General features: G+C 39.0%; 2 protein-coding genes across 2 annotated transcripts in view; both read left to right on the top strand.

Moving 5' to 3' along the window:
• pls1.S (plastin 1 S homeolog) overlaps nucleotides 1-8,336 on the top strand; it is a 35,388-nt gene extending 27,052 nt beyond the window's left edge. The window contains exons 13-16 of the mRNA XM_018265780.2: nucleotides 985-1,118; nucleotides 2,795-2,918; nucleotides 6,207-6,331; nucleotides 8,134-8,336. Of these exons, the coding sequence (XP_018121269.1) occupies nucleotides 985-1,118; nucleotides 2,795-2,918; nucleotides 6,207-6,331; nucleotides 8,134-8,269 (519 nt within the window). The 3' untranslated portion in view covers nucleotides 8,270-8,336. The remainder of the gene's footprint in view (nucleotides 1-984; nucleotides 1,119-2,794; nucleotides 2,919-6,206; nucleotides 6,332-8,133) is intronic.
• A 3,917-nt stretch (nucleotides 8,337-12,253) lies between these two features.
• The window catches only part of trpc1.S (transient receptor potential cation channel, subfamily C, member 1 S homeolog), a 38,427-nt gene continuing 25,143 nt past the window's right edge, over nucleotides 12,254-25,537 (top strand). Inside the window, exons 1-7 of the mRNA XM_018265781.2 lie at nucleotides 12,254-12,721; nucleotides 17,924-18,078; nucleotides 19,116-19,217; nucleotides 19,767-19,969; nucleotides 22,011-22,142; nucleotides 22,307-22,502; nucleotides 22,698-23,034. Coding sequence (XP_018121270.1) covers nucleotides 12,595-12,721; nucleotides 17,924-18,078; nucleotides 19,116-19,217; nucleotides 19,767-19,969; nucleotides 22,011-22,142; nucleotides 22,307-22,502; nucleotides 22,698-23,034 — 1,252 coding nt within the window. The 5' untranslated portion in view covers nucleotides 12,254-12,594. The remainder of the gene's footprint in view (nucleotides 12,722-17,923; nucleotides 18,079-19,115; nucleotides 19,218-19,766; nucleotides 19,970-22,010; nucleotides 22,143-22,306; nucleotides 22,503-22,697; nucleotides 23,035-25,537) is intronic.

The following is a 25,537-nucleotide window of genomic DNA, read 5'->3' on the forward strand; positions in this document are numbered from 1 at the left end:
GGTCTGGCCCGGCTGGGGCCAGACAAGGGACAAGGATCGGGCCCACCTGGTTTTTTCCCGGTTTCCTGCTGGGCCAGTCCGACGCTGGTTCCCATACCTGTATACCTGTATTATCTGAGCAACAGCCTGTACAATATTCTCATTCCAAAGCCAAGTTTATTAAGAGTCATTACAGATAGATAGGTAGATAGAGAGAGAGAGAGAGAGAGAGAGAGAGAGAGAGAGAGAGAGAGATAGATAGAATAATGAATAGAATGCATCTTTCTTAGTTTCTTCTGGTGGCATCTCTTCACATTAGATACTAAAGCTGGTACTGCATGGAGTTTATTTTTATATAGTGTCTACTTAAAGGGGCATATTTATCAAGGGTCGAATTTCGAAGTGTACAAAACGTCAAAATTCGACCATCGAATGGCATTACCTCTATATTCGAAGTCGAAGAGGTTTTTTTTAGCTAATTTGGCCATATTCGGTCGAAGTAAAATCGCTTGATCGTACGATGAAATCCTTCGAATCGAACGCTTTAACAAGTTTACTTTGACTTCTAAAAACTTAGCCAAATGTTGGCTATAGGTTCTAGGAGGTCCCCATAGGCTAACATAGCAATTCGGCAGGTTTAAGGTGGCAAAGTGTCGAAGTCAAACTCTTTTAAAGAGACAATACTTCGATTTTTAGAAGTCGAACTTTTTTAATTTGAATCGAAGTCGAATTTAGGCCTATTCGATGGTTGAAAATTCACTTCGACCCTTAGTAAATGTGCCCCAAAGTGTATCACTATTATACTATAGCTAACTGATTAGCCTGCTCATACACCCCAAACATCAGTCCAGGTACCTACAAAAGTTTGCTTAAAATTAGTAGCTTTGCACAAATAAATCCAACACACTCTTTTTTTCGTTTCCTACTTAACAATTAAACTTGAAATATAAAAAGAAATCAATACAAATAATTGTATTGATCCTTGCGTGCTACTGTGTGTTGTAGATTGAGAACTGCAATTATGCCGTTGATCTTGGAAAGAACAAGGGTGGTTTTTCCTTAGTTGGTATCAGTGGTTCTGATCTCCATGAAGGAAACAAAACACTGACTCTGGCATTAATATGGCAGCTTATGAGAAGGTAAGCCTTTAATGCATCTCACTTTGTACCTATCTGTAAAGATACTTTTATCATATTATAATACACAAAAGCCATGAATATCTTGTAAATTATATCCTTATAAACAGTGAGTTCTGATGTCATCAGTTATAGTTCGGATGTCATTTCTGTCACATGACTCACTGAAACTTGTGTATTATAATAAATAAAGTACTTCCTCTTGTAAAATATGAGGATATTAGAAGTTACCTCGAAGTTCCATGACCTCTATAAAAACACTCGGCCTTCGGCCTCGTGTTTTTATATGGTCATGAAACTCCTCGGTAACTTATAATATCCTTATATTTTATAAGAGGGGGTACTTTATTCACTATATATTATTGTTAAGGATGCCACATAGTCAAAAAGGAGGCCATATATACTGAAGGTAAACTATAGGATTGTATGGATTCATGCAGCTTAGTTACAATGTTGTACAAGGAATAGAAAAACGAAATGATTAAAAATATATAAATGATTTGCCTATGCTTAAAATGGACCCTTTGGAAGTTGTTATGTCTGGATAGGTTATAATTATACAAAGAACTGCTACAGAACTATACATTAAGTATGTAATACAGATTACAGCATGATAGAGACCTCTAGTGACCATAAACAGGCAAAACATAGAACTCTAAAAAATTCTCTATATTCATGCTGATTTAAAAAGAGTATTTATTGTATCATATTAAAATTACAATGACCCCCCACATGCAGGGGTGCTTCGCCAATGAGGCGAGTTGAGGCTGCCGCCTCAGGCGGCAGCACCCCACTAGGTACCAGGGGCATCAAAAATGCTGCTCCTGGTACTTTAAGAGACGAATTTTCCGTTTTCAAACCAGAAATTCGGCTCTTCTAGCGCAAAGAGCCGTTAGGCTCTCTGCGCTAGCATACTGGCCATCTCTGCTGCCCTTGTAAACCCCCCTGGACCCCCTCAGGCACAAAAAGGTAACAGCACGGTGGAGGGGGGGAGGCAGCAACTGGATCGCCCCTGCCCACATGGAACCTAACACGTTTCATGCCTACCTACCCAGTTTTTAATCATAGGCAAACCCCCATAGGGATGGGGGGAACACTAAATTCTATGTCATACTGTAAGTTTATGTCAAGGTGAAGTGCCCCTTCAGTATAACATTAATTCCTGTGCTTTACAAAATGAAATATGTAGTCAAACGGGTAAGTTATGCAGGTTGACGAGATACTGTAATGCAGAATTACTCTGTAATATCTATAGAAATAAGTCAAATCAACTGGACTTGCTGTGTTTTTCTTGAAGACGTTTCACTGGTCATCCAATTCAGAATAACTTGTGCACTTTATATCCTCTGGAATGTTGCTCCAATCAGCATTATCTGTTTATCATAATCCACAATGATGTCATTAAGCTAGGTGTTGATTGTTTTAGCAAGATTCGAGCTTTGATGTGTTATTAAACCTTCCAGAAGAGTTGCTTTATATATTTTTTTATTATATTTATTCTTTATTTTTACGCTGTAAAATATGATTTGGAACGCTAGTAGTTTGCTCCATTCATGGTAGTACCATATATTTTTATCATCTGTAAATGAATGTACAGTATGTAGCAATATTGCAAAACCATTTGACAAGTCATCCTCGTTTGCAGTAAATTGTGAGTTAATCTACATTTCTCTCATTAGGTACACGCTAATTGTCTTATCTGATCTGGGAGGAGGACAAAAAATAGATGACCATAACATCATTGCTTGGGTGAATGAAACTCTGGCTGGTGCATACAAGAAAACTTTTATCAACAGCTTTAAGGTAATTGTTAAATACTGTTCTGTAAAACTGTAACCAAAACATTATCAACCATTTATTTTTTGTCAAATCTGTGCATTATTTAGAATGTTAAAAATGTTACATCACTATATGCACCACCTGTAGAATCTTGACCCACGCACACATAGAAGGCTTTGGTGGTAGTCTTTATTTAAGAACTGCCTAGCGGGTCATGGCCATAGCCTGTACTGGTGTATTGGGAATGACAATCACAAAATGAGAAGAAAAGAATATGCATATATGCACCTCCCACTTCTGCAGGGATCCCAACCTTTTGAACTTGTGAGCAGCATTCAGAAGTAAAAGGAGTTAGGGAGCATTGAGGCTCTGTTTGGCAGTACACCTGGTTTTTATACAACCAAGGGGTTGAAAAGCAACATGTTGCTCTCGAGCTACTGGTTGGGGATCACTGCACGACTGTGATACATGTGTAGCGCTATAGTAAACTGACTTTACTGTGGTCAGTTTACTGCTACTTTCAGTGTGGGGTAATACCACAAATGAGACCTTCTTTAGCCCTCGCAGCGAGATGGAGGCAGGGTGTAGTGTAACTGTAACCATGTGAATGCACAAGAGGTTGGGCGCCAGTGGTTTTATTTTGCTTAAACCATAAACTGAGTTTATTGACCAAAACCAGAGTTCACATGGGAGTATGGAACATAGGATAAACATAGATCAACCGATAGAACAATATATACTCACAGTACCAAATATAGAATGATTTCCTAGAGATCAGGGAATACACAGCAGAGATTTATGCAGCTTGGGAGAAGGTATTTCCCAATCTTCAGGATCACCTTAAGTGGAACTCAGAAGACAACGTACTTCCCTGAGTCTAACGCTAAGTCCCTACTATGGGGTCAGTAATACCCGGGATCTTAATCCCTCTAATATCCTCATCGGAGCTTTGAGCTGCTCAACTACATACCCTATTTATCACTCCTAGAGTGATCTCTTAAAGGGTATAACTATCACTTTACTAGACTCAGACTGAGTTCCCCCAGCCCTAACCTCTGCTGCATAACATGGGAAAGGTTTAGCAGCAATGGACGCTGACCACATGGTTTTCAATCCTTTTATACTATGCCACAGTGCCCTCTAGCATCCACTGTGAGAACTACAGGGGTTACATAAGCAAAAGGTCCCCATAAGGACCCACTTAGGCATCCATATTACTAGGGATATGCCTGTCAATAATGTGTAAGGGTGTCTAAATTTTCACATCCCTATACATGTAAAGTAAGTAAATCCCTTGCTATGTTTGTTGCAAGTATTGCATAGCAGTTCTTTACTTATAGCAAGCATTATCACATAAAAACACTCATTACCCTAATAATAATAATAATGCTTAATTTGCAAACATTAACAAAATAATTAAATATCTCAGCTCTAATACAGAGAACTTAATAACATCCTTCTGATTACCACTACTTTATAGGCACAGTTTCATCACACTCAACTTAACCACAAAACCCTCTGAATCATGTGCAATCTAGATTGACTTTTTTATTAAACAGACCCACAGGAATTTATTGTATCTCTATCCCTAAGCTGAGCGTGTGTGCAGAATTGCTCCCTTGTATTACATTATACTTTTGTGATAAGTGTTTCAGCAGCTTTATGGTGAGACTCTGCTATACTGGACTTTCTTTCCCTGAAAGCACCACTGCAGTCCAAAGGCCTGCTGTGCCATAGCCTTAAACTTCTACTTTTACTACTGTACCAGGATACTATTTCTATTTCATTTTTGTGTTTACTTCTAACTAGAAGTGCCATTTAGGGGGTTATTTACTAAAATCCATATTTATCTTATTAAATTTTTTTTTTTTTAAAAAAACACGACCAAACTCCCATGTCCGATTTTAGATTATGTATTAATAAAATAACTTGATTTAATCAGATAAAATCAAGCAGAAAGGCAAATTGTTAGAATTTTTCAGTTCTTTTCCTGAATCAAGTTTTTGCCTGAAACCACAAAAAAGTCATATATTCTGGTTAAACCCCCAATAATTTCAATTTAATATAGGTGCATCTACCATTGATTTATACAGGACCTCAACAGGTCTGAAGTGGTGAATTTTCGGATTTGGGCTTTTTGCAGCATCGGGGTATAATACGATTTTTCTTTCCTAAAAATTTGAGTTTTTACCTTTTTGGCGTTAATAAATAACCCCCTAAAGGTTATATAAATAAAACAGAAATAATCTTAGCTATAAAATACAACAGACTGATATAATGTAACTGCTGCTTTGCAAGAGAAAGGAAGGAGTCTTAGACACCGACGCAAGTGCAAAAGCTACTGCTATTTCTCAATTTAAGAAAAACATTTTTCTTCATTTGCACTTGCAAAATGCACTCAAATTCATGGGATCATATAGAAAGAAATGAGTCTGTCATACCGTATACTACTGAAGAAGGTGGGAGTTGATGAGCTTGTGTTGGAGTCTGAAGGAATTATCCCAGAGTTATGTGGTCACAGTAGATGGAGTACTGTGTATTCCCTATACTAATGTTTATGTAGAATTACTGTCTTCCTTTTCACAATTACTGTAAAAAAGCAAAATGTTGTTTTTCTGTATAATGAGAGTAGACACATTTCAAAGAAAAGCATTGTATTATATCCTCATCATGTATTATATCCTCATTGCTTTTAATCAGCTTCACGAAAGACTGAGGTTGTTGTATTGAGTTCATTGGAGCAAAACCAATTTTTACAATACAGTATATTCAAATATTCAGCATCAACCAGGGATCAACCAGGTTAAATCGAAATATATTGGTGACAGCCCTGCGTTGTAGATTCATACACAGTATTCTTGGGTCTCTCTTTATTCTTTCATGTACTGTACTCCCAACCAGGGCCTATCAAATGTTGTTGAAGTATAACTTCCAAGACCCAACATTAGTTAAATGCTATAGGGAAAACCCAGCAAAGTATGTTTTGCTCTGGTATAACAGTATAAATAGTTGTATATTGACAATGACAGTTGGATATAATGCGCATAGCTTTATTATAGTAATGTTTGGATGCAAGGCTACAATTTAAGACATATAGAAGTACAACAACTACACAGTTTTAAGTTGCAAGTCTGACTCTGGGTTCCATTCTCTGTTCAGACAAGATATAGGGTGATAGGTTAGGGGTCAACATCTTCCTTAGTAATCACCTAATGTACTATTTGCCATAACATGTACAGTAGGCACCACTTAAAGTTTATTTACATCTGCAGGGCAAACTATGAATAATTTATATATATATATGTCTCTCAGGATTCATCCATTAGCACAAGCCTTCCTGTTTTGGATTTAATTGATGCCATTGAACCAAAAGCCATTAATCCGGAAATGGTGAAAAGGGAAAACCTTTCGGAAGCAGACAAATTGAGTAATGCTAAGTAAGTTTCTGTTTCAAATGTCTGTGTTTGTGCAGTGACCGAATATTATATTTTAATTGAGTGATGCTTCAGATCTTTTTTTACATACGGTACATTTGTATGGGATCTGTTATCTGGTAACCTGTTATCCTGAAAGTTGAGAATTACAGGAAGTCCATCTCCCATAGACTAAATTTTATCCAAATAATCGAAAATTGTAAATATTATTTCCTTTTTTCTTTGTAATAATAAAATAGTGACTTGTACTTGGTCCAAACTAAGATATAATTAATCATTATTGAAGGCAAACCTAGCCTATTGAGTTAATTTAATGTTCAAATGATTTTCTAGTAGATTTAAGGTATGGAGATCCAAATTACAGAAACATCCATTATTCAGCAAACCACATGTCCCGATCATTCTGGATAACAGGTCCCATACCTGTGTGTAATGAGCCCGTACACCAAAGAAGCTCCGCTAAGCTGAACACAAGCAAAAGCTCCCATCTGCAAAGGGGAATGAGTACAAAAGGGTTTCAGCTATTAGGGGTAATAAAAGGTGCAACTTTTTTATAGGTAAAGCCGCCTATAGCAGCAAAACTTTTTTTGTTCACCTGTTTTAACGAATGCAGCTTATTTGTTGATATGGGTAACAATACCTGGGCAAACGCATTTCGTGTCCCCCAAGGACACTTAATCATAGCCTATGATTAATTGTCCTTGGGGGACACGAAACGCGTCAGGCTTTTATCTTTTATGCATAATGTAAAATAAAGACTTTTTATACTATTCAAAATTTGGGCTCTTGGATTCTACTGACAGAGTTACTTGCTTTGCTTATATTTTCATTCCAAATTATCTTTGGTTATAAAACAGTTAATGTTTAACAGAAGGTTGCTGGCTGAAGATGATAGAAATTGTGCTTCAGCTGGAGCACTGTGGCTGTAGAGCAACAATTCTCAGGCCTTTTCCTGGGCTCCCCAACAGTGCACAGCAACAGGATTTGCCCACCGTGGATTTGTTAGAAGTCCATCTGCTTTGTATATTAAGCCACCTGTGCAATGTTCTGTCTGTCAATTTAATTTAATGGTGTGTAAACTGGTGCATTTGTATTTGAAATTTCTTCTTTATACCAATATCCCTTTTTGTGTATCCGCCCTTTGTATTTGTTTTATACATATGGATTTTCCCTTGGTAGAGATAGCTCCGTAGGTTTTTAAATAGCCTGTTCAAATAGATATCATATAACTATGGCAGCACATATATTCCCCTGCAATAAGCACAACATTACAGGGAGGTATGCGGTACAATATGGAGTATAAGACTGTTTAAATTTATGATGGGCTGTAAAGCACTCTAAAGCTGTGTTTCCAGTCTATAATATATACCATTGACCCTTATTAAATTGTTTTATTATGGAGCCTGTGTATGTGAACTGTCAGTTTAATGAAGGATGAAAATACTCTTCAAGGGCCCTTACTCACGGGCGTTTGAAGCTGCGCTCCCCTGCGTTACGGTTTAATGCATTCAGCCGCAGGGTAGCGCAGGAGTAGATGCGATGAATTCTTTTCAATGCGGCCATACTCACACAGACGCATGTAAGCACCGAACGCAGGAAAAATGCAACATGCTGCGTCCCAACCTGCGTTCGGCGCTTACATGCGTCTGTGTGAGTACAGTCTAATTGAAAATAATTCATCACATCTACTCCTGCGCTGAACGCATAAAACTGGAATGCAGGGGATCGCAGCTTCAAACGCCTGTGAGTAAGGGCCCTAAAACAGGGACAGGAAATCTAACTCCTTTCTAACATTTGTTTACAAGGTATGCATTATCCATCGCCCGAAAGATTGGAGCAAGGATCTACGCGCTGCCCGAAGATCTGGTAGAAGTTAAACCAAAGATGGTGATGACAGTATTTGCATGCCTAATGGGGAAAGGACTCAACAAATTAAAATGAAGAAGAGATATTTCATTTTCTCTAACGAAGCTGCCATGTTTATTACAACCAATGCCTCTATCATTTTTGTGTATAAAAGATAAACAAACGTTCCAACCAGAGCTGCACGTGTCATGATTTACTAACTGGAAAATGAAATGTTGCTGAATTATTAACCAAACACATTTGCTCTGGTTTTAATTGAGCACTGGGCCCAGGAAGCAACTATCCTTTAGCATGCCAATACCAAGCCATTATTCCATTATTTTTATTAAACTCAGTTCCCCTTAAAATGTTTCTGCACATTTGTCTCCACTACCATAGACAATGTCATTAGTGATGGGCGAATAATTTCTGCAGGCGTGAATCGGCTGCGAATTTCTGCGTTTCGCCGACGGCGAATACATTTCTAAAACTGCCGGCAAAAATTTTTGGACGTGCGTCGGAAAAGTTGCTCGCGTCAAAACCTTCATGTGTCAACATTATTCGGACACCCATTGACTTTAACGCTGGTGTCAGAATTGACCCGGGCGTCAAAAATTTGCGAGTTTCACAGGTAATTCGTGAATTTTCCGGTGAAGCTAAAACGCGACAAATTTGCCCATCTCCAATGGTCATAAGTCAACAGGAATGAGATGAAACAAGTTTTTATCTTACAGTTTGTTTCCCATTATTGGTCTCTGTGTGTATAGAGTCTGATGAATTCTGTGAACAGTTCATCAATGGCTATTAGATGATGATAGTAATACCATGCCAAATCCAGATTTAGATTCCCTATTCATATTGTGCTACTAATTAACAAATGTAAGGTCCCATGCAAATTAGAATGAAATCCTGCAAACTGACATATTTTACATCTGTAAAAGAATAGGCAATTGAATAAATGTGCGTGTGATTAAATTGACTTAATCTAATGCCAGACATCCAGTTTAGATACAGACATGAGATCTATCACACCGAAATGAATGAATGAGGAAAAAAATTGGTTTATTTCAAATGGACTGTATTGGTCTTTATTGCTAAATAAGAGCCAATTGTGTTTTTTGTTAAGTGCTAGATAAAATAAAATGTATTAAATGCAAATTGATGTTTTGTTTGTTTTGAGTATGTATAATGTTCATCGTGTGACGCTAGAGCTACAAAACTTGCTCAAGGTGCTGTGATCATTAATCGTGAATTAAGAATCAGAGCTAGAACATTTAACTTCATCACATCAGATGAGAAAATAAGAGTAAGCATATTCATTTGAGTGTTCTAAAAAGCTTTTGCTGATTACAGTACTATTTAGCAGATAATTGAGGCAAGTATATAACATAAATATAGGGCCAAAGAAAGGGTTTCCCAGTTTGTTCTGCAGATTTCTATGTGCCAATTTGCTTTCATTTATTTCTCAATTTTAGCATAAATCTGTAGTGACAAAGGTGAGTTTGGTTTACAGCGTTGTAGAATGCATAGGATCCATTAATCAGGTAATAAGGTGTTCTAGGATGTTGCTGGTGCTGCCATACTTTACATAACTTTAACTAAGACACATTCTATGCACCCATGTGTTAGCAATCATTGTGTTCTCTACAAGTGAATGAAACACTTACTACTTGAAAGCAAATATCTGATTGGCTGCTGTGGGTTACTAGGCCAGTGGAACTTTTTTGCATATTTCTAACTTTTCCCCTGTGTACAGGGCTGCCATTAGGAATCACAGGGCCCCATGTTATTAATTTAGCAGGGCCCCGTTATTAACATTTGTTAGCATTGCTGCTTAAGGGCTCTTACTGACGAGCAGTTGTAGCTGCACTCCCCTGCGTTCCGTTTTTCTGCGTTCAGCCGCAGGGGAGCAGGGAGCGCAGAAATAGACGCAATAGGCGCGTGTGCCTACACGCGCCTGTTTGAGTACAGCCCCATTGAAAAAAACCTAATGCGTCTATTCCTGTGCTCCCCTGCGGCTGAACGCAGAAAAACGGAACGCAGGGGAGCGCAGCTACAACCGCTCGTCAGTAAGAGCCCTTACAGTGCTGGGATTCTGGGTTTGTTTGAAATAACCATGAAAGATACCAGACACACAATGGCAAGTGTAGCGGGGGTGACCCCTGCATGTTTATTACGTCAGATGTACCGTTTCGGGGGCGTGCCCCTTCGTCAGACATGTCGTGAATTTCACGGATCTTCTCTAACCAGCACCGGGCTTAAGCAAAAGGAGAGGAGGGGAAAAGAGGACCAGTGTGAATTTTGTTTGAAATAAGTCACTATCTCTATGGAATATGTTTGAATATGAGGGTTTCCACTGGATACTCCATAGTATGGGCATTAGCATTGTTGTACTGGCCCACCAGGAAATCTCCAGTCGTCAGTAGGCCCACCTGCTCAACCAACTATTTGCCTTGTATGTCCCATTTATATATTAGAACAAAAACAACAAATGGGGAGACGAATAGGAGAAGCTTCTATGTAATTTAATGATGAGCAAATCTGTCTCATTTTGCTTTGCCGAAAAATTCATGAAACTATGAAAAAATTCGCTAACGGGCGACATTTCACAAAATGCATTGAAGTCAATGGGCGTTTTTCCGCACTGCAAATTTTTACACACATGACAATTTTTCTTGCTCCAAAGTCAATGGGTGTTTTTTCTTCTGTCGACTTTTTTTGTCCTAATGCATTAGGGCAGTGGCAGATGGGGAGATTAGTCGCCCAGCGACAAATCTCCTTTACTGCTGGCGACTAATCTCCCCGCACTGCCTTCCCGCCGGCAAGAATACGAGGCAACTGTGGGCGACTTTGGAAATCCGAAGCGATCCTGCTGCCGACCATATTCTTGCCGGCGTGAAGGCAGTGCAAGGAGATTAGTCGCCTGCAGTAGAGCAGATTAGTCGCTGGGTGACTTATCTCCCTGTCTGTCACCACCCTTAAAGTCAATGGGCGTTTTTTCTTATGACGACTTTTTTTCTCCAAATGCATTAAAATCTATGGGCGTTTTTTTTTTTGTGGCAAATTTTTCCGCTTTGAATTTTCATCACAGTGAAAAAAAATCACACATGGCAAATTCGGAATTACTCCACAAATCCATGGCCTGGCGAATAAATTCGCTCATCACTAATGTCATTAAGACACAGAGACTAATGAGCACCAGAAGCCTTAATACACAGGAGAGCCTTGTACTCACCATTCACTTAGGGGTGGCACTAGGCAAAGGGTTCCCCTGTGATAACGCCAGTGTTGTACACCAGATAAGAATCCCACCTAAGGTTCATGATGAAGTCCAGCACAGACCATTTTCCCAACTGCTAAATACGTGGAACCTCCAATTTGGAACCTGGAGCAATAGTAAATGAGCCCTTTCATCTATTTAAGGGATATGATTGCCTAGCCCCTGTCTATTTGTTTCGCTGTCACTGCTTCATTTTGTAATTTTTCAGGCATGCTCAGTTTGTAAGATATGGTAGCAGAGCAATCTGAAGCATACAGTGGCACCTGCATGTGCTAATTGGCTGCTATAGCTGCTCTCCAGTGACCAAAAACTGCACAGTGCATCCTGGGAAATGTAGTCTATCTACCCAACCGTAATAAAATTTTGCAAAATTAAACACTGCAAATTAAGGCAGTGATATGAGTATACTATTACAAGTTCTAGTTATCCCTGTTGCTATAGTGTGAGAGAAGACCGTACAGTGCATTATGGGACATGTAGTCCATGTCAATTCCTCTACCATCGAGCACCTGGGATTCGTTTGTTCTTGGACGGCCAGGGTGTGCGAGTGTAAGTCTGTTTCTTTACATGTAGTCCATGTGCCATTTTTTATTCTTCAAAAAAACATTTTGACTGTTGACAATGTTAGAAGATATGATTTAAACTGCAGCATGCTTTATGAATTGGAATATGGATTGAATTGGGATAGGTCTTTAAAAACAGTAATCTTTCGTGCTGTGGCACTGCAGGGGTTAACACAGGCAGAGAAGTCCTAATGAAATGTAGCTTTCAGCAAGCGCTATTGTCCTGACAGCTGATGCAAAGCAAAGTTCTTGTCCTGAGGGAAGCAGTGCACATCACAGGCTGTTCAGACTACGCAGCACAGAGGACCAATGCTGAGAGAGGCAAAAATCAGCCTAGAGCAAATCAAGAGATACTGAGAAGAAACCAGTGGGAAGAGAAACAGCCAATTGGGGCCTGGCTTACATCTGAGCATTACAAAGCCTTTTACAGTCGGGATTGTCAAGCACAGTAGGAGGAATTACATGTATCTGAGGCAGAAAATAAGAGAGAGCAGCAGCAGCAAGGGACACCCTGGCAGGCAGAGATCCTAAAGGAAAGCACGAAGAGGGACGGTGTGTCCAATGGGAGTTCTGTCATCATGGCTGCTCTTTACCAGAGCACAGACTCGTCTTCCCCAAATAAATTTTTGGCCCTTAAAGACGTCAGAGAAGTGAAGGAAGAGACCACTTTGGATGAAAGGCTTTTCTTATTGGCCTGCGAGAAAGGTAATGTCACAACGTCATGTTGTCATTGATAACCTGCTTGTATCATACGCTGGGGGCTGCCATTGGTTTCTGCAAGCTGCCCCTGCATACAGAAAGCATTAGGGATTACAGTCAATTCTATTCATTGTATTAATAAAGTAGCAATGTGTGCTGGAGCCTCGCACTAGCAATCATGGAGATTATAGGAAAAGGCTAAATGGGCATACTGAACTGTACTGAGAACACTCGTCAAGGAAGCTCACAATCATTCCAATCTGCACACACAGGCAATTTAGATGGTAGTCACAAAATGTAGCTTCTAATATAGACTTCTCAAAATACAGCTAGCGCCCATTGTTGGATTTGTTGATAAAAGACATTTCATTGTGATTGCCTTTTTTTATAAATTGTAAAAACATATAATGCATGTTATAAAGAGCAGCTTTTAACTAGTCATTGATTCGGGAACAGTCAGGATACAAATAAAAATTCCTTGTCACTATCTAGATCCCAAAAGCCTTGTTTTCTGAGCAGTTGTGTGTGTGTAATGGTAATCTGATGGAAGTGGCAATATGTACTCAATGGTATTCATAGTAATATCCAACACCTAACCTTCCACCAGCATCACCACAGGTAACCAAGAATGCTGGGGATATCATTGAGCATGCGCTGCAAGGTCACGTCAATATAGTAGAGACAGTATTCTGAATTAAACCTTCCTGGGGGAAGTGCCTGGTGTCACATAAATCTTACTGCACACAATTGTATGCCTCTGGGTGCATTGATGAAAATGTTGAGAGGTCCTTGGAGATCCACTGGCTTCATGAGAATGCTCAGAGCTCCACTTCACCAACATTTCACTCACATTGGGGTTCAGTATAGCAGATTTACAATCAAATAGAGCATAGAAGGGGTGACACACAGGGGCACATTTACTAAGCTTGAGTGAAGGATTCAATGAAAAAAAATTCGAATTTCTAAGTATTTTTTTGGGTACTTCGACCATCGAATAGGCTACTACGACCTTCGACTTCGATTCGAACAATTCGAACTAAAAATCATTCCACTATTCGACCCTTCGATAGTCGAAGTACTGTCTCTTTAAAAAAAACTTTGACTATATACTTCGGCAGTTTAAACCTACCGAGGTACACTATTAGCCTATGGGGACCTTCCCCATCACTTTTCTAAGCTTTTTTTGATCGAAGAAAAATTCTTAGATCGATCGCTTAAAATCGTTCGAACCGTTCAATCGTAGGATTTGCGCTAAAATCCTTCGAATTCGATATTCGAAGGATTTTACTTTGAGGGTCGAATTTGAGGGTTAATTAAATGTGCCCCACAGTGTCTATTGTGCAGGTGCATTGCCAGATTAAATGTTTACATTTGCCCAAACTGACCATTAGGGCTCTTACACACAGGCGGTTTTTCCTATGCTGCGCTTTCTTCTGTTCAGTTACAGGGGAGCGCAGGAGTAGACACACTCTATTCTTGTGAAAGGGGCTGTACTCACACAGACGCTTATATGCGCCAAACGCAGGTAAAATACAACATGCTGCATCCCACCTGCGTTTGGCGCTTACATGCGTCTATGTGAGTACAGCCCCCTTCACAATAATTGAGTGCGTCTACTCCTGGGCTCCCCTGTGGCTGAATGGAAGAAAGCGAAGCGCAGTTGAGCGCAAAAAAAAACGCAGTGTGTAAGTGCCCTTACATATTATACATGGAAATTGGTTGATCCGGCTTCCACACAGCTACGGATAATCATACAAAACTTTGTGATATTATTGGTACATGTATGGCTTTACAGTACAGGTATGGAACCTGTTATCCCGAGTGGTCCGGACTTCTGGTTTTCCAGATAATGGATCTTTCTGTAATTTGGATCATCATATCTTTAGTCTACTAGAAAATCATCAAACATTAAATTAACCATATAAGCTGGTTCTGCCTCCAATAAGGATCATATTTGTTTGAATCAAACACAATGTACTGTTTTATTATTACCAGGGCCGGATTTACATAGTGGGCGCCCCTAGGCCCACTACCGTTCGTCGCCCCTGTCCCCTCCCCTTTATTCGTGCATATTTTCATCATCTGGACCGGAGCAGTGGGGATTGGTGCATGGGAAATTTAAAAAATGATTATATCTCCAGCGCATCACCAGTGTTTTTGAACCAATGTGGGTGTGGTTGGGCAGCATGCCGCCCCCCTAAAATCCTGCTGCCCTAGGCCCGGGCCTAGGTGGCCTTTCCACAAATCCGGGCCTGATTATTACAGGCAATGGTTTTTAAAAATGTGGATTATCGGGAAAAAGTGGAGTCTTTGGGTGATGGCCTTCCTGTAATTCAGAGCTTTTTGAATAACAGATCCTATACCTGTATCATGCTTCTAAAACCATAAACATAGTGATGGGTGAATAAATTTGCCAGGCGGGAATTTGTGGCGAATTTCTACGTTTCGCTGTTGGCGAATATATTGGCGATACTGTAGTGCAAATTCGCCTGCGAAAGATCCGCAGAAAAGTTGCGCACATAAACATTATCGCACGTCAAAATTATTCGGATGCCCATTGACTTTAATGCATTTGGCCAAAATAGGCGCGTATAACAATTGTCGCGAGCGTCAAAATTGACACGTGTCAAAATAATTTTGATGCCCATTGGCTTCAATGCTTTTTGCAAATTTTTCACTGTGGGAATTTTTCACTGCGGGAAATTTATGAATTTTAAGGTGAAGCACATGATACAGGACTTGTGCTAATCACCAGCTGCAGGATAGTTTACAGATATTGAACCAGTGCAGCCTGCAGCCATGCATGTGAAAATGGTTACACAGCAGTAAAGTAGATACAGTATTCTACGTGTTATTATTGTACCCTTATAATAAATGCCACTAAAGAATTCATTCTGTTTCCTGGGCAACAACAACATTGTTATTTTTCTCCTCTGTAAACTGGGACAATTACATAAAAGCTGAGATAGGCTGAAAGCTATACACTGTTAAAAAAGCCTTTTCTCTTTGAAGGTAATGGATTAGACTATTCTAGAGAAATCTACAAATGCAGGTTAAAGCAAAGCAAGTAGTATGGCCGTTGTTCTTTAGACAAGTGGGTTATTTATCAAAATCCAAATTTATCTTACTATTTTTGGAAAGCCACTCTGACCAAATCCGCACAGACTTTCCCCCCCCCACTTTTTATCATAAAATTTTCCCGAAAATATCTTGCGCAGGAAAAGTCGTGATACGATCATAAAAGAATCCGAATACTGTGACTTTTTCAATTTTGGATGATTTGATGCCCGAATACTGCAACTTTTTCAGAAACTAGCGCAAATCAGGATATCTTCAGGATATCTGCCATTGGCTTCTACATACTCGGCAGGTATGATTTGCCATACTTTTTCATTCAGACTTTTAACACCACCATACTTTAAAAAAATCACAAAAAAGTTTAAATAAATAACCCCTAAGTATATACTGTACAAGGAATTATCTGTTTACACAGTAACCTATATATTTTTGTGGAGACATTGTTTAAGGACAATTAGTTTAGCCCCTGCATCTTACTGGATGTGAAATACACAAGGGTGTCTTCCCCTAAATATTATTATCTCCTTCAAAGTGTTAGTAGAGCCTGATTCTGTTGCCTTAAGACTCACCATTATTTTGCATTTCAGGAGACTGTATAATACTAAAAAGTCATTCTGAAACCTAACATAAATCTCATCCAATAAATATGTATACAGTTTATGTTCTTTACAAACTTTAGCTTTTTGTTTACTTTGTAGTTAGCTAAAAGAATAACAAAGACATATACATGTGATTAATGCATGAAGTCTTTTCTTTAGTTCAGTAAATATTTTGCCCTCCTGTAAGCACAGGGCATGGTTAAACAGCCAAGGAAATGCATTATGACTGTAGCTTTTTCTCTTCCAGTGCATGTCCACAGGCTGCTAATTTATAATATTTTGTTTCTGTATATATTGTGTATTAGCAAAACTTTATACATAAGGAATATGATTAGTGATGGGCGAATTTATTCTCCTGGCACGAATTTGCGCAAATTTCCTCGTTCCACTGCCGGCGAATAAATTAGTGAATTTGCCGCAAAAATGCGCCGGCGTTAACTTTTTTTTGGACACCAGTGACAATTCGGACACCTTCGACAATTAAACACACGCCATCGACTTTAATGCGCTTCGGAATTATTGCCGTAGTCGATTTTGACGCCCACGGATTGACGCTGGAGTCAAAATTTCTCGCCGTTTCGGGAATTTCTCTGGAAATTTTACGGTGAAGCGAAACGGGACAAATTTGCCCATCACTAAACATGATCGACTGCAACCTTCCATATGATGCCATGTATGGCCACAAAAGTGGAACAGGTAAAGGCTGACCTCCAAGAAAGTGTTCATGTAAAAACTAAGAAAGTCAAGATTCAGCCTTAAAATTTGTTCTTACAAAGATATACATTAGGTATTGGCATCTAAAGCCGCTCCTTGCAATTGCATATTTTGGTGTGAAGCTTGTGTATACCACGGGTTAGAGAACATTTCTCCAGAATTTTAAAAGTCTTGTTTTATTATGAAAGAAAGCCATAGAAACAGGCAATGCCTTCAGAATCTATATTTAATCAGTTTAATGTCTCCTTAAAAGGAAGTGGTGGACCACTGTGCATAATCACAACATAACTTGTAACCCTACCCAGACCACAACTTTCATAAACCAGAACATTATCTGGCAGGTTTTGCTCATATTAAAAGAACAGTAACATCAAAAAATACAAGTGTTTTAAAGTAACAAAAATATAATGCAGTGTTGCCCTACACTGGTAAAACTACTGTGTTTGCTTCAGAAACACTACTATTGTTTATATAAATAAGCTGCTGTGTAGCAATAGGGGCAGCCATTCAAAGGAGAAAAGGCTCAGATTACTCAGATAGCAGATAAGTTCTGTAGAACATAATGGTATTATCTGTAATCCACTATTTAACCTGTGCCATATAGCTTTTTTTCAATTTCCGCCATTGCTCCACAGCAGCTTGTTTATATGAACTATAGTAGTGTTTCTAAAGCAAACAGATCAGTTTTACCTGTGCATGACAACAGTACATGATATTTTCATTCCTTTAAAACACTTTCATGCTCAGTTCACATTTCAGTGTTTAGTCTGCATTATTCTGTATATATCAGACGCTAATGGCTGACTCGCATCTGCAGGTGATTACTATATGGTGAAAAAGCTTTTGGAAGAAAACAGCTCAGAAGAACTGAACATCAATTCAGTGGATGTACTAGGGAGAAATGCTATAACAATATCCATTGAAAATGAGAATTTGGACATCCTGCAGCTTCTTCTTAATTATGGATGCCAGGTAAATAGTATCCCCTCCGCTTTCCAAGTGTTCATGCAACAGTAGCAAGCTAAGTATATACAGATGTTCTGCTGCTGCTGAAAATGATACTCAAAAAACTTATTATACATATTAAAATGTTCTTGTTAAAGGCATACATGTGCCCAGTCCTTACTGAGCTTTGCTGCTCTTATGATTATTTAAATAATAGCTTCACTTCAATTTACCTGTCATAAGTTATAGGTGAGTGTAGTAAAATGATGCAAAGATACATGCACTACATAGTCAACAGTATCCAGACACCATGTAAATTGACATTCATTGGAACACTCAACTGTCTCCATAAGCACTGTCAGGACAGGAACTAATTGTATGGGGTTTACATGGCTGATCAGAGACAAATAAACATAACATGTGAAATGCCAAGCATCAGTTGGAGTGATGTCACTGCCATTGGATTCTGGAACAGCCAAAATGCATGTTTTGTAGATGTCAGGAAAACACTACCTATCAGAATGCATGATGCAGACCGTAATGTTTGCTGGACGAAGGACAATGGTCTGGTGCTGTTTTCTGGGGTATGGCATTTGTTCATGCTCCCTATTTTGTGGCAACAGTTGAGGAGTCTCCTGTATTAGCACTTTACTGACCTCCATGCACAAAGTCTGAGAATGGGTTAGCCTTATGTGAGTGGAAGAACTTGACTTACTTGCACAGAGCCCTTATCTCAAACCGACCCAGCACCTGTAGGATTGAAGCAATGACTACCACCCAGGACTCATATCCTTCTTCAGTAACGTTCTTGTGGCTGAATGGAAGCAAATCCCACAAACATTGTTCCAAGATGCTGTTGTAGCAGAATAAGGAGGACCAACTTCATCTAAATATCCTTGGCTTAAGAATGAATGAGTGCTTGGATACTTTTGGTTATATAGTGTAAAATGACAAGAAACATCTGCTTTGTCTTTTTTTAGGCATTCTCTTTTTTCATCTGAAAATATTTTCCTAAAATGTAGATTTTATACCTTGTTAATATAGTGTGTATTGTCTTATACCAGTCTACCGATGCCCTCCTTGTGGCTATTGACTCAGAGGTGGTGGGAGCTGTGGACATCTTGTTAAATCATCAACCAAAATGGAGAACAAGGCCAACTATTGTAGTAAGTCAAATAAATACTTTTCTAATGGTACTTTTTGTGCAGGGGAACGTGTTCGCATTTTTGTGCCTGTGTGTGTGTGCATGTGTGTCTATGCACATGTTAATGTCCCACTACATAAGTGAGGTGAGGTGAAACCTTATAAACCAGGATTGTCCCAGTTTGGGAGAGTATGGGGAAGGCTTGGACGTTTAGATTTGGTGGATTGGCCACAAGTGATTTTAAATCAGTTTGACTAAAATTAAAAAAAAATGGCAAATTGGACTAAAACAAATTATAGAAATTGGTGCATCATCTGTTCCCATAGGCCACAACACTGGAGTTCAGTAAGGTCTCTTGTGCCCTTGTGCTAGTTTTAGGTTTTATTCATTGGAACAATGAAATAACTAATATATCATGGTCAGAACAAGAGTAGAGAAAATAAAATTCAGTTCCTGATGGCTCTGTTCTATTGTAGTTATAAAACATCTATCAGTAATGAGAAATATGTTCAAACTCAAGGAACTCATAGATTTAGTCTGTCTCATCTGAGATGTTTGCCGTTTATTTCAGAAACTTATGGAGCGAATCCAGAATCCAGAATATTCCACAACCATGGATGTGGCTCCTGTTATCTTGGCTGCTCATCGGAATAACTATGAGATTCTTACCATGCTTCTCAAGCAGGATGTCTCTCTCCCGAAGCCTCATGCTGTGGGCTGTGAGTGCACCCTTTGTACAGCCAAAAACAAGAAGGACAGCTTGAGACACTCCAGGTTAGGATTATCGCACTCATCTGCCAACGCAAAATATCTAGTTTTTTTGATAAAGATTTATATATAAATATTCAGTTTAGAATTGGTGGCTGAATTTGCATCAGCTAGAAGACTTTGAATCGGAATATTTTACTGCTTATTGTAAACACAAACAATGCCCAAAAGACAACCAGGGGGGCAACCAATGGCAGCTTTTTGTGCTCCACTGTGGCCCAGATGCTACATCCTACAGAAAACTCATGTGTTTTGCCTGTTCTGCCTTTGGCCGAGCATGTAGGAATGTTTGTATTCACATTCAGTAGATACAGTTATTTATATTGTTGCATTTGATTAAAGTCAGTACACTGTATACATTTCTTAATTTTTTTTTTCAAAATGAATCAGTTCATAGTGCTGCTCCAGCAGAATTCTGCACTGAAATCCATTTCTCAAAAGAACAAAGATTTATTTATATTAAATTTTGAAATCTGACATGGGGCTTGACATTTTGTCAATTTCCCAGCTGCCCCTGGTCATGTGACTTGTGCCTGCACTTTAGGAGAGAAATGCTTTCTGGCAGGCTGCTGTTTTTCCTTCTCAATGTAACTGAATATGTCTCAGTGGGACATGGGTTTTTACTATTGAGTGCTGTTCTTAGATCTACCAGGCAGCTGTTATCTTGTGTTAGGGAGCTGTTATCTGGTTACCTTCCCATTGTTCTTTTGTTTGGCTGCTGGGGGGGGGTGATATCACTCCAACTTGCAGTACAGCAGTAAAGAGTGATTGAAGTTTATCAGAGCACAAATCACATGACTTGGGGCAGCTGGGAAATTGACAATATGTCTAGCCCCATGTCAAATTTCAAAATTGAATATAAAAACATCTGTTTGCTCTTTTGAGAAATGGATTTCAGTGCAGAATTCTGCTGGAGCAGCACTATTAACTGATTCATTTTGAAAAAATCTTTTTTTTTCCATGACAGTATCCCTTTAAGAAATATGAGTTATTTGGTATTTGCTTTGGCCAACCCTATGTGCTGAACATATTACACACTGGGCCTCATTTTATATTAGCAGGTGCACTACTTGGTGCAATAAATTGTACAGCTTTGCACACATTAAAACACCACCCATTAAAGGAGAAGGAAAGGTTAAAACTAAGTAAGCCTTATCAGAAAGGTCCATCTTAATATACCCGTAAACCCCCAAAGTAATGTTGCTCTAAGTCCCCTGTCAAAAGAAATACAGTATTTCTTTCCTTCTATTGTGTACACATGGGCTTCTATATCAGACTTCCTGCCTTCAGCTTAAACCTCATTGCCCTGGGCAAGAGCATGCTCAGTTTGCTCCTCTCCCCCCACCTCTACCTTCTCTACTGTAATCTGAGCCAAGAGCAGGGAGAGACTTGGGCAGGAAGTGATGTCACACCACATTAATACTGCAGCTCCTATTCTAAACAAACAGAGTTTCTAGAGCTTTTTACTCAGGTATGGTAAAACATTTTACAGAATAAATATAGCATTCTAGCTTGCACTATTGTGGCTAATCTATTGGCATTAAAATGGCGCTGTAGCTTTCCTTCTCCTTTAAACAATTGCTTCTAAGGTTTCTTGTGTATAGTTCCATGAACACCTTATTCCTATTAATGTAAATAATGAGCAAGGCACAAGGGAGCCAGGGCTCTAAATCTGCTATTGGCAAGGCAGGATTTACAGCTCTGTGTTTGCACATTGTACCAGTGTGTGCAATTTTTTTTCCCTGAAATTGTGCACAATGGAATTGTGTGAAAGTATGTGTATTATCTTCAGGTCTTCCGTTTCCAGCTGTTCTTGAGCTATAAGTATCCTGCTGAACATACAAGAGAAATTCAAAATTATACATTTATCTTGGCTATGTTTGGGCATATGACACAATCCAGAAGCTGGGATTTCAATACATCTACCAAAAAAAAAAAAAAAAAACTTTTTTCAAGGGGGACATTCAGCTTTAGGTTCATTCTTGGCAGGGTGAATCTTTCACAGTTCAGGGAGCAGTAACAAAGCTTTTATTTTTATTTATTACAGGTTTCGGCTCGATATCTATCGATGCTTAGCCAGTCCGGCCCTAATTATGCTGACTGAGGAGGATCCAATTTTGCGGGCCTTTGAACTCAGTGCAGACTTAAAAGAGCTCAGCCTTGTAGAGGTGGAATTTCGGTGAGCATAACCATCACACAAATATTTGACTTTTAATAAATAATTATTTGCTAAAATACTTAAAGATGATTGCTAGAAGGAACAATCCTCTTTTATCATGCAGTCAAACTGAAACACCAGATAGTAGATTCCTTTTTGTCTTAACATTTCTTAATTGCCTTTAGGAATGATTATGAAGAACTTGCTCAAAAGTGTAAGACTTTTGCTAAAGACTTGCTGGCCCAGGCCCGGAACTCCCGAGAGCTTGAAGTCATTCTAAACCATCAATCCAGTGATGAGCCTTTAGATAAGAGAGGGCTGCTTGAGGAGCGAATGAACTTGAGCCGTTTAAAACTTGCTATCAAGTACAATCAGAAGGAGGTAGGAGTCTGAGAAGATGCTATTCTAGAAAACTCTTAAAACTTCGGGCGACTTCGGAAAACGAATCGCCACGTGTGATTAGCGCCGACGTTTTTTCATTTTAGCAGGCGCATATTCAAGGAAGGCATTTGGGGAGATTGGTCGCCCTGCAATCTTTATCTACTAGTCTCACTTTTATTTCTTCTTATATTCCAGTTTGTATCTCAGTCCAACTGCCAGCAATTTCTGAATACCGTCTGGTTTGGCCAAATGGCAGCGTACAGACGGAAACACACCTGCAAAAAGATTTTGATCGTTCTTACCGTTGGAATGTTTTGGCCAGTCCTCTCTGTGTGCTACTTGCTAGCCCCCAAATCCCAAGTTGGACGTATAATTCATACCCCATTTATGAAATTTATTATACATGGAGCATCTTACTTCACTTTTCTGCTGCTTCTTAACCTATATTCTTTGGTTTACAATGAGGATAAGAAGAACACCATGGGACCGGCATTAGAAAGAATAGATTTCCTTCTTATTATATGGCTGATAGGTACGTTCCATGTTGTTTTGAAACTTCTCTTGACAAACCAGTCTGTTTTTTTTTTTTTGCTATATTTCATACTAATACTGTACCTGTTGTTTGTGGTCTCCATAGAGCAGAGGTTCTCAGATACATTATTTAGGTGCCACCAAGAAGGCTCATTTCAGATATGTCCTCATAGCAGAGCAGCAGATTGTAAATTCTGGCAGATTAACCTATAAGAATGCAGTTTTTTCCTTACTTTGTAGGCATACACCTTCAACTTGTTTTCCAAATATTTGTATCATGGACAGCACCACTCACTGTTTTTCTTTTCTTTAAAAAGCCTTTATTAAGCCATGGGCTCTGACCCAAACAAATCGGCAACGCTTCAGACCGCCATCGGTCTTTTGTCAAGCCATATAAAAGACCGATTGCTGTCTGAAATGTTGCAGTTTTGTGGTGCTGTCCATGATACAAATATTAGACTTTTGAGAGGAACATCAGCTGGGAGACCCCTGGCCAGGTACAGCAGCCTCTCATTCCAGATCAATCAGGCAAGGTTCTTCACAACACGTCTGCTTGTAGATGAAGTCCTGAAGCCCCCTCCTCTGAGTTCCTTTTTATATTAATAACAAAGTAATAGATGGTTACACACCCAGAACTGTGACCATGAGAATGGCCATGTTTATATGTTTACGAGTCAATTAACTCAACTCCTGCTGTTCCCTTATTCCAACTAATGCTAATACATCCATATAACAACTAAGGAGCCTTATTGGATACACTTGATCACACTCATATTCATACATGGCCTGCCATGTCACATTTGTATCACAGAAGACATACTATATTCCTGGGTCCGCATGTTAACTGTACATCCGGCTACTGTTCCACCATCATGTCATTCTACAAAGCAGTTACAGTAGAGGTAAAAAGTGGGAAGAATCCAAAAGTAGATTTAGCCAGGGTAGGGGCAGCTAATAAATTAGACAACTGAACAACTTAAGCACTACACCCAGATGAGGTGCAATGCTCTCCAATATGTACATCTTTTAACTGCTTTCTCTTTATTTGCAGCTAAATATTAACCAGCAGTTCATTGTAGAAATGTCACAATCGATACATTTTTTGTTGGTAAAGTAGAGAGGGCATTTGCCCAAGTACAAAGGACATATTTTATCTAGCATCAGTTGTTAGATATTGTAACCGCTTACAGTACATCAGGGATGCCCGACCTGCAACTGTTGCTGTATTGCAACTTCCAAAAGGCTACCTGTTAACTGGGCTGCAATTTGCATTGCAACAACTGGAGGGAGCAGGTTGTACATCACAGATTTGTGTAATTCATCCTTGCCTTCTTCTTGGGCCCTAGATACAGTCATTTTAATTTAGAAGGGAAATCCAATATGTGCACACACACACATACAGTTTATATATTTGTCATTGATTCTTCCTGGGAGACTCGGGTAAGAGATGTCCCTGGATACCTTGCTATGACAAGCGGGGTTTGTTGATCATTAATAATATTTGCCCATCGGGAGTCAATAGGTGTTTTGATTTGGTTAGCCACCTACCTAGCAAAATCTGTTTACTGACAAGCTGTGAGTTACTTTACTCATTTCACCCCAGGTTTTTCTAAATAATCTCTGTTTGCTAAACTGTGGCTTGTTTTGGAACCAACCAGACTGTTTACACAAATCTGGAAACTGCAGTAGGAGACATCCATCTCACAAACAGCCTAGAACATAATCTTTCTTCTGAATGTGCTTGTCATATCTTCCTTTAAGTTTGTACTATAAAGTATATACTAAATATAAAAGATAACGAACTCCCCAAACTACTGCAACTAGTACTGAATATTGGTATCTCTTAATTTAAAAAAAAAAATTATAGGCAAAGATTATTTAGAGATGCAGAATATACAGATGAAAAAGACTGAGCTTTACTGGATGTTTCTAAGTATCCGTTATATTCTGCATTATCCACTAACCTATAAAATATTTTATATATCCTATAGAATATTTTTAGGAACCACATATATACAGTGCCAATAGATTCTGGATAATTCCTTTGTAAAGAAGTCTTGCACAGAGAAAGAACTTGCAACTCAGTCCTCTGATTACACCCCTCCAGTGTTTCATTTGCAGCCTTTTTTAGTATTTATAGAATTCAGTCAACGCCAAAGTAGGCCTGAGCGTATTGCTTTGAAATGAACCAGATGGTGGTCTGTTTAAGGAAACTGTTTCATATGTGATAGGAAGAGATTTACAGCAGCTGAATAGGAAAAGTATAACTCCGTCTTACCAAAGTCTCCCCTATTATTTGAAATAAAATATGTAAGGTATGCCTGTAATGAACTGTGAATTAAACAAGCAATATGGCTGAACCTGCTCTATTGTATTTATGCAATGAAATATTTATTCAACATGAAAAATAAAAATGCATGAAAGAGTACATGAAAGGGTGAATTAATTGTTTGATCCCAGAATAGTCTGGCAGCTGAGCTTGTTTAGAGAAAGCATACTGCTTA

This window comes from Xenopus laevis, chromosome 5S (genome assembly GCF_017654675.1).
Source record: "Xenopus laevis strain J_2021 chromosome 5S, Xenopus_laevis_v10.1, whole genome shotgun sequence".
Lineage (NCBI taxonomy): Eukaryota > Metazoa > Chordata > Amphibia > Anura > Pipidae > Xenopus > Xenopus laevis.